The sequence below is a fragment of the Melanerpes formicivorus genome, unplaced genomic scaffold (assembly GCF_026170545.1).
Source record: "Melanerpes formicivorus ecotype bairdi unplaced genomic scaffold, bMelFor1.0.p_v2 SCAF_2961, whole genome shotgun sequence".
Lineage (NCBI taxonomy): Eukaryota > Metazoa > Chordata > Aves > Piciformes > Picidae > Melanerpes > Melanerpes formicivorus.
Genome location: NW_027145312.1, coordinates 1 through 8809, shown reverse-complemented (window position 1 = coordinate 8809; position 8809 = coordinate 1). Strand labels below are relative to the sequence as shown.

The window sequence follows — 8809 nt, the reverse complement described above, 5'->3', positions numbered from 1 at the left end:
CTGTGAAAGTGGGGAATCTGTGGCCTCCACAAACCCCTCTTTTAGCACAGCAGCAGTTTTATTTGAGGTTTATTTGTGAAATTCCTAAATGCAGAGAACAGTGCCACTAGAATACTCTCCTAGAGTGAAAGCACTGAGCTGCAGCTTGGAAAATTCTGACTTTGCAGGTGATGTGTAAGTCATGCACAGAGCCAGAATCTGACCCAGACAGAGGTGCCTAAGGCAAGGTCTGGCCAGTATTTAGATGTTTATGGCCAAACTAAGATCTGTAAAGCCCTAACCATTCCCACCCAGTCTTGCTGTGCTTATTAAATACCTCACACATTGTTTCTTCACTCGCCTTCTAACATCACCTGAAGAATCTATAAGGCTTCCACTTAACATCTGTGAAAGCTCCTCCTAACCAGCATGGTCCCAGAGCTCCTATCATTCACCATCAACTTTAGGCTCCTCTTATTGTCCAGCATCACAAGTGCTTTAACCTGCATAAGGCTGAGGACCTTCCTTTGAAGTCTTGCAGCTTGTCATTCAGGCAGCCTACAGCATTGCTGCTATGGTAGGCTCACATGGGAACTGACTGCCACAAGCATGATGTCCTTCCTTCCCCTCTATTCCTACCCTTTGGTCACACCTCTTGGTGTGTACGAGGGGACTAATGATACATATGTGGCTTTTGCCCTGGTGACCAAAATACTCCTGCAGAAGGTGGAAGAGAAATAAATTCATGCTTCTAGGCAGATCTGGGAATTATACTTGAATCTCTCACACCTGAAGGCAGGGAGGTTGTCACCACTCAGACAGTCTGCCCCTCACAGCCAAAGGTGCGGCTCAGGCTGCCTTCCTGGAAAAACCCTGCAAACATCAGTCCTTCAGAAAACACTTCTGTCTCTGATTTCCCTAAAGACAAAGATGTTTACTGGGACCTCCAAATCTGCTGATGAAGCCAAGAAAGGGATGAGATTTTTTTGCATATCTCTGTGCACTGCATGTTCCACTTGCATAAACTCATAGCTCCCTTTTCTGAGTACAAGGTACTTGTATAAACCTTTTCTGAATCTTCCTTGTGATCTATATGGGCAGCCAATTCCTAATCAGGTCTGAAACCCGGCAAGTTACATTACTCAGATCCAGCCTGAAATTCAGCTGTTACTATTTGACAAGAGGGATCAAATAGAAATACTTCGCAGTTTAAGACAGACATTGTTGTGGATGTTTCTTTTTAACCAAAAACTGGGCTAGTAGAGTGATAACAGTCTCAAGCTGTGCCAGGGGAGGTTTAGGCTGGATGTTAGGAAGAAGTACTTCACAGAAAGAGAGATTGGCCCTTGGAATGTGCTGCCCAGGGAGGTGGTGGAGTCACCATCGCTGGAGGTGTTTAGGAAGATACTGGATGGGGCACGTTATGCCATGGTTTAGTTGATTACATGGTGTTGGGTGATAGGTTGGACTCAATGATCTTGAAGGTCTTTTCCAAACTGGTTTATCCTATTCTATCCTATTCTATCCTATCCTATCCTATCCTATCCTATCCTATTCTATTCTATTCTATTCTATAATGTAAGGAGCTCTTATGAAGTTGAATACAGAATAGTGCAAATGGAGACAGGGAGCCTGCTTTGATTTATTCATCAAATACTGTAAATAATATGAAAAGAGAGAGATGGAATAGAAATAGTTACTGATTAGGTAGAGAGTGCATCAAAAAGAGAGGTTAGAGGGTTGGTTTCTATTTTGCAAATAATCAAACAAAAAACCCCAAACAGAAAACCCAACACTTGCAAAAGGTTTCTGGATTTTTTTATTTTTTTTTATTTTATTTTGTGTCTGATTTATTATTATATTTCCATAACAGTCAACATGGTCCAAGCTGGGTAATTCTGACCGTTATCATGCAAAGGGGAAGGACAGGGAGAATTTCCCCACTTAAGCCACTTTATTGGCAAAATCACAGGACAAAAATAAACTGCTCACTGCTTCCTACACCTCTTCCCCTCATGCCATCTTCTGTCTGCAACTTTTTTACTTTCAGCTCGTTACGAGACAGCAATTTTATTGTCACATTTGGCTGGCAGCTGGAATTCTCCAAATGAGGTAAGCAGGGCTGAGATGCCTGCTCTCATCCCTCAGCAAACATCTCGTAACATACGGTGCGCCTCTGTCTCCAGGCTTTACGTGAAGAGGAAAACAGGCATCTGCGCTGGGTTCATTTGTAATGCTGTGGCTGACGGATTAATATGAAAAGACAGATGAAGGCAGACACTTTAATTACTTCACCCTAACTTTTTATTACAACATCGAGTAAAATGGTGAGTTACAGAGGATAATGGGTGTGAAACATCTGGGATCAGGTTGCACACATAAGCTCACGGTTTGTTATCTGCCAATGGGGTTTTAAATATCAATAATTTCTGTACATGCATCTTTGTGTTAATTCTGATTTTCTGGATAAATCATTTTAGGATTACTTCATTTTAAGCTGTGAGGTAGCTACTAAGACTGGGACCCCGCTTTTTTCTTCTGGAATTTTCTGAACTGGGACTGTATTGCCACAGCCGCCCGCTCTGTCTCTGGCGCATCCATGTCTATGTCAAATTCTTCTTGAACCTTCTTCTGCCCATCTGCTCAAAGAAAAGAAATGAAAACAAAACATCAGCAGCTTTTTTTCAAACCATGATAACCACTGGACAGCAGAGGTGAAAAACCCATTGCCTCTCTCCTTCACAGATACAGCTGTGATGATAGGGATCGTATTCAGAGGCAAAATTTGGACCGGTTTCAGCAAACACAGCTGATCAAATTACCCACCCTCTCCCAACAGCAGTCTGCAGTGATCTGTTGGTAGCTAGGCACCAAAAAGTGATATCCAAATGGTGCTCAGCAGTCACAGAACATCACCCTGATGTCTGAGCAAGTCATCTTCTTGTGGGAAGCTAACACTGAGGGGCAGAGGGAGCCTCTTGTGCCATCCTCAAGTGGAAGTTACTCGAATCCCCATATCTACTCTAAAACTATGCATCTTAAAATATTTTAAAGTGGGGATTAAACCCCTGCTCTTATCACACCTCCTGCATTACAGGAAAAGAAAATGCATCCTAAGGCAAATTTCCATTCCTTTCACTTGTTTCCTGCCTCATCCCTTTCAACACATACCACTCTTTCTCTTTGAATCATTTATGTTCAATCTCTCTGCTACAGTGCAGCTTCCCTCTCTTTACTCCAAGCCCTGCTTTTGCCTTTCAGCCTCAATCCTTGGCTCTTTGCCTTCCTTTATTTGCAGTCCTAAGACTTTCGTTCAACTACGACTGGCTTCCATGTGAACAACCCAGCTGACTTTGCTAATTTCCCTTCATCTACCTATGTGTTAGAAATGCAGCCCTGAGAAAACTCCTGTCCTTGATGTGAAGGTAACCCTGATCTGCCCAGACTAATGAAGTGAGAACACACATTCACTCCACTACTGTCATCTTACCGCTGAATTTGTCTTCTCTATAAACTTGTTAAACCCACTTAAATAACTGCATCCTAGGACTGCAGTGAATGTGATGCCAGAAATCTGCAGATAGCTCAACTTAAAAGCAGCTATGGAAATTCATCAATTTTTAGTCACTTTGCTTTGTATTATGATGATTAACACTTCCAGGATGCTCATCCCCAAACACTGTTAATACAGAACACAGGAAATACTTTCAATATATTATTCAAATTAAAAGAAACATAACCCCTTCACAGTATCTTCTTCTCACTAGAAAACAGGGCTACCATTGCAGTATTCCTTGCCTTCGCTTCTTGTTATTATTCAGAACTCAATTTTTCTGTCCATTTTTCAGTGACCAAAATCCACTCTAAACTGGGCAAATAATTAAAGGAAAGATTTTGTCATACTCCATACTGATTTTATTTCAACTACAACGACTAAGTAATTGCACCTATGTTAACTTAAAAGAAATGCTCACTTAATATTTTGTTATACTTAGAAGAACATTTAATAGAAAGATGAAAATGCAAGAAGAAAGAAAATGTCTGGAGGGGAACAATAGCTTGAGAGCTTACCAAAACTTTGATTATATAGTATAATGAAAATTAGGTCATCAAAACACAGATTTTATGGAAGAAAATGAGTCCTGCTAATACTGCATCACACTTCCACAGCAACTAAATGCAAGAACCTGCACAGTTTCTGTAACTACTCAAGCAACAAAACTGCTTTAACTACAGAAATACAATTATTGCCTTATTTTTTCATGGGGAAAGAGAGGTGAAGGTCTGAAGTCACTTCCTCATGTTAATAAGTTGTTGACACAGCCAAGGAGAAAACTTGAAGCTATGTTATATACTGCAACTATAGAGTGGCTTCTTAAAGAAAGAGGAATTTCTGTACCAGTTCCTAAAGTAATTACTACAACACAACAACACTTTGAGAAAATCTTCCTAGTGCCAGGCAGCATCAGGATCCTGCATCTGGGTCGAGGCAATCCCAGGCACAAATACAGGCTGGGCAGGGACTGGGTGGAAAGTAGCCCTGAGGAGAGAGACTTGGGGGTACTGGTGGACAAAAAGCTCAACAGGAGCTCTCAGTGTGCACTTGCAGCCCAGAAAGCCAATCAGATCCTGGGCTGCATCAGGAGAAGTGTGGCCAGCAGGGCAAGGGAGGTGATCCTCCCCCTCTGCTCAGCCCTGGTGAGACCCCACCTGGAGTACTGCCTCCAGTTCTGGAGCCCCTATTACAAGAGGGATCTGGAGGTGCTGGAAGGTGTCCAGAGAAGGGCCACGAGGATGATCAGAGGGCTGGAGCACCTCTCCTGTGAGGACAGACTGAAGGAGTTGGGGCTGTTCAGTCTGGAGAAGTGAAGGCTCCGAGGTGACCTCATTGTGGACTTCCAGTATCTGAAGGGGGCTACAGGAAGGCTGGGGAGGGACTGCTCAGGATCTCAGGTAGTGATAGGACTAGGGGGAATGGAATGAAGCTGGAGGTGGGGAGAATCAGGCTGGAGGTGAGGAGGAAGTTCTTCCCCATGAGAGTGGTGAAGCCCTGGAATGGGTTGTCCAGGGAGGTGATTGGGGCCCTGTCCCTGGAGGTGTTTAAGCCCAGGCTGGATGAGGCTCTGTCCAGCCTGATCTAGTGTGGGGTGTCTCTGCCCATGGCAGGGGGATTGGAACTAGATGATCCTTGTGGTCCCTTCCAACCCTGACTGATACTATGCTACTATGATACTATGATCTTCTCCACATTGCTGTGCATGCAGCAGAGAAATGGAGATTATTTTTTTAAATCAAATTCCTAAAGGAATTATCATTTGCACAATAACTTAGTGAAAATTTGTTGGTGTTTGGGGGTCTGGTTTTTATTTGTTATTTATGGGGTGAAGGGAACTGAGACAAGAAATCACAACACTGTATATGAAAGGAAAAAACGTAAAAAGGACTTTAAATCACCCTGTAAAAAACTACACATTTTCAGGCAGAACATGTACATATACACTTTCCAATGACATCTTTGACTAAAAAGAATCAATAGCCATATTAGCTAACTCTAGCAGGAACAAGAACATAAAAACTGTTTTACTTGTCCATATGTCAGAATCTCTCCCCTATTGATAGGGTCCTGTTAACCTATTCTAATAAAAATAATATCACTACAGTAAAAATAATCTTATTTCCTATGGAGAAATGTTTATTGTAAGGTAACAATCATTTAATGAGCTTTGAAACTGATGAGAGTAGTGTCTTCTCACTGCTTGATAATCCATCCCTATTTTTGTTGTAACATTCTGAGTTTTAAGTTCCTTCCTAGACACTCACTAGGCACAGCTGTCAGTCTTAATAGCATCAATGTTAACTTCACAGTATATAAATTACTTGTCCTTTGGAAATGTCAGTAGGGAAAGGCGGATGGATGGATGAGTAGACACAATTGGTTTCCTCTCTCTTGATGAAATCTGGCTTTTACAACTCATTTCTATTACAGCCAAGTCTCAGCAGCATGTTACCTTGCAGTAGTGACTCAGCAATCTTAAACATTAAGATTTTATAGACTTAAGAAAACCCAGCATTTAGCATAAAGTTACATCTGAATTTCTAGGCCAGTTAATCTTTGATGATATGAATTGGCATCACTGCCTTACAATCAATTGTACTACAACAATTTATCATATCTGAAACTCTACAATAATTTACCATATCTTAAGATCTATCAGTCTATTCTATTCTATTCTATTCTATTCTATTCTATTCTATTCTATTCTATTCTATTCTATTCTATTCTATTCTATTCTAAATGAGAAATGTTCAAAAGGGACAAGACATTTCTGTGGGTAATGAACAAATTCCTTCCAGGTTACAAATGGTACAGAAATATAATAATTACACATATACATATGATGTACACTATAAAACACCATGTATATCATCTATATATAATGTATATGACATTCTTGTGTTTTCTTTCTCCCTATGCCTATATTTCTCCTTCTGTACTTTAACAGATGGATTGCCAGTCTGGAGAGGTAATTAAGCAGTGCACCTTCTCTGGCTTTGTCTATGCTATATAAAAAAGATTTCAACTTTTACCTTGAGCTGCTTTACTAAAAGCAGCCTTACTAATATAAAATATATCACACCCCACTAACTGCACTGCTTTTATTTTACTGGCTACTTAGAGTTAAGAGCACCAGTTCCAACCCCACATAGAAACAGAGCTGGAACTAGGTGATCTTTAATCATCCTTCCAACCCACGCCATTCTATGACTGTATGATTTTATGAATTAAGAGTTGACCCACTTAATTAGAGTGAAAAGTCAGCCTGGGCTCAGGGCTTGCACAAAGTAGAGATGACTTCAATACATCAATATGAGTGACTGAAAGCTCGTTTGCACGCTTCATACTATACATGCCTGTGCCACACCAGCTTTTACTTGTCACTAGTTGTTCATAAGGCTACTAAGTTTGAATGCTGAAATAATTAAATTCATACAGAGAATTGAAAGCAGCCCATAGAAATGTTCCTCTTTCATTCATTGTGTCCCACTCTTAGCTTTCCTTTCACAAGAGATTACAAGCTTTAAATCAGTCTGAAAACCCAGGAAACTTTTACTCTCAACAGCCCAGAGAGTGGGATAGCATTTGCACAGGCTTCACTCTTGGACTTGCTTTTTTCATTCCTAGTTGTAAGAGCCAACCATTCTGTCTGGTAACAAGCCATCTTTTTTCCAAGCTACCTTTATACACCAGTACAAGTAGATCTGGATTCCCTCCCCATCCTCAGTCATACACACACATTTTTATTGATATCTTCACTTTCTAGACTAAGTACAGATTTTACAGAATGGTGAGGGTTGGGAGTAACCCCTGAGGATCATGCAGTCCAAACCTCCTGCTAAAGCACATTCACCTAGGTCAAGCTGCACAAGAACATGTTTAAGCAGATTTTGAAAGTCTCCTGAGAAGGAGACTCCAGAACCTCTCTGGGCAGCCTGTTTCAATGCTCTTCTTTCACATGGATATCTAAGGATCCATGGACTACCATGGACCCACATGAGGAAACTAGGGAGAACAAGGCTGTTGTCAGTAGACTTCAGTGCACAAGCTGCTTGTAATTTTGAGGGTCTCAGGAATCAAAAAGGTTTGATAAACACTGGCCTTCACTTTCCACATTCTGAGAATACTTGGTTTCATTAGCACCACAAAAAAATTAAAACCCCTAACCTTTCTTATCACACTGAGCTGTTTCAGGCTTTTCCCTTAAAGATTTCTTCATGTATAATCCAAATTCCCTCAGCTAGATAGTGACTCCCACATTTCTTCTGGATATGCAAGCCAAGAGAGTCAGTGCATGTCCCTGGTCCCTGCTGAGTTTGGATCAGAGGAAGTGGACAGAGCAATCCCATGCCAACACTCATGGGTAGGCCATAATAAAAATCTGATCAGTTTTTCAAAATCATGTATTCAACATGGGCTGGCCATGGCCATGTGTCAGTTAAGGAAAATCCTTGGATCACAACATCAACTGCTTGGTGAGTTCAACGATCATTAGAAGCACTCCATGCCCCAGCAGCAGTTTTGCGCTACAGACTGCTTTGCAGGACTAAAGACTGAGACAACTTGCTCAGTGCAGATTTTACTTCAGTATATGCAGTAGTCATCCCAGTAGGAGAGTCTGAAACAGCATCTAATTAGCTGTTTTACAAATCTAACGTTCTGAGACCTTGTTTCACATTGCTGCAATTGAGAAAGATCTATTTATTCCATTTCCAGAAGAAATCATTAGCATGCTGTCTCCGTAACCTGCTACAGTGCCTCATAATCCATTGCAAACACTGGATGGATAATGAACCTGCCCGTAACAAGGAAAACAATCAAATCTTACACGTAAACCTGCCCAGCAAAGTCTCAAGTAATGTGGTGCAAGTGTAATTGTTCACAAATATGCCTACAGCTATTTCTTTCATTTATTTTTCATCTATAAAGTATAATGAATTGTGACAACATCAGAAAAAGAAAACACTGCATATTCCACATGGGCCAAAAGCCTAAAGCAGTCTTTTGTGACCTTTGAACATGGGCTAAACAGCCTAGTATTTCCTAAAAGTGCTCATGGGAGGGGAAAAAGCTGATGGAAGGGACTTAAGGGAAAAAAGGATTCACTTCACATTCTCAGAATTTCTCCATCCTCTAGATGAAATAAAGATTGCTTGTCACCTTCTGGAAAACCACTCAGCATGAAAAACTGTCATGGGCAGGAGCCTCTAACTGGCATTTCATGTCTTAAGTGCTATCCTCCACTCTCCTCTGCTCACCCAACCCACATCCAAC

General features: G+C 41.1%; 1 protein-coding gene across 1 annotated transcript; it reads right to left on the bottom strand.

Moving 5' to 3' along the window:
* Positions 1 to 2098: 2098 nt before the first annotated feature.
* On the bottom strand, positions 2099 to 2618 carry LOC137440415 (calmodulin regulator protein PCP4; the record flags this gene model as incomplete). The annotated part of the gene is made up of 1 exon (XM_068136684.1): positions 2099 to 2618. A coding segment is annotated over one exon (128 nt), but the record flags the coding sequence as incomplete, so codon positions are not given.
* Positions 2619 to 8809: the final 6191 nt, after the last annotated feature.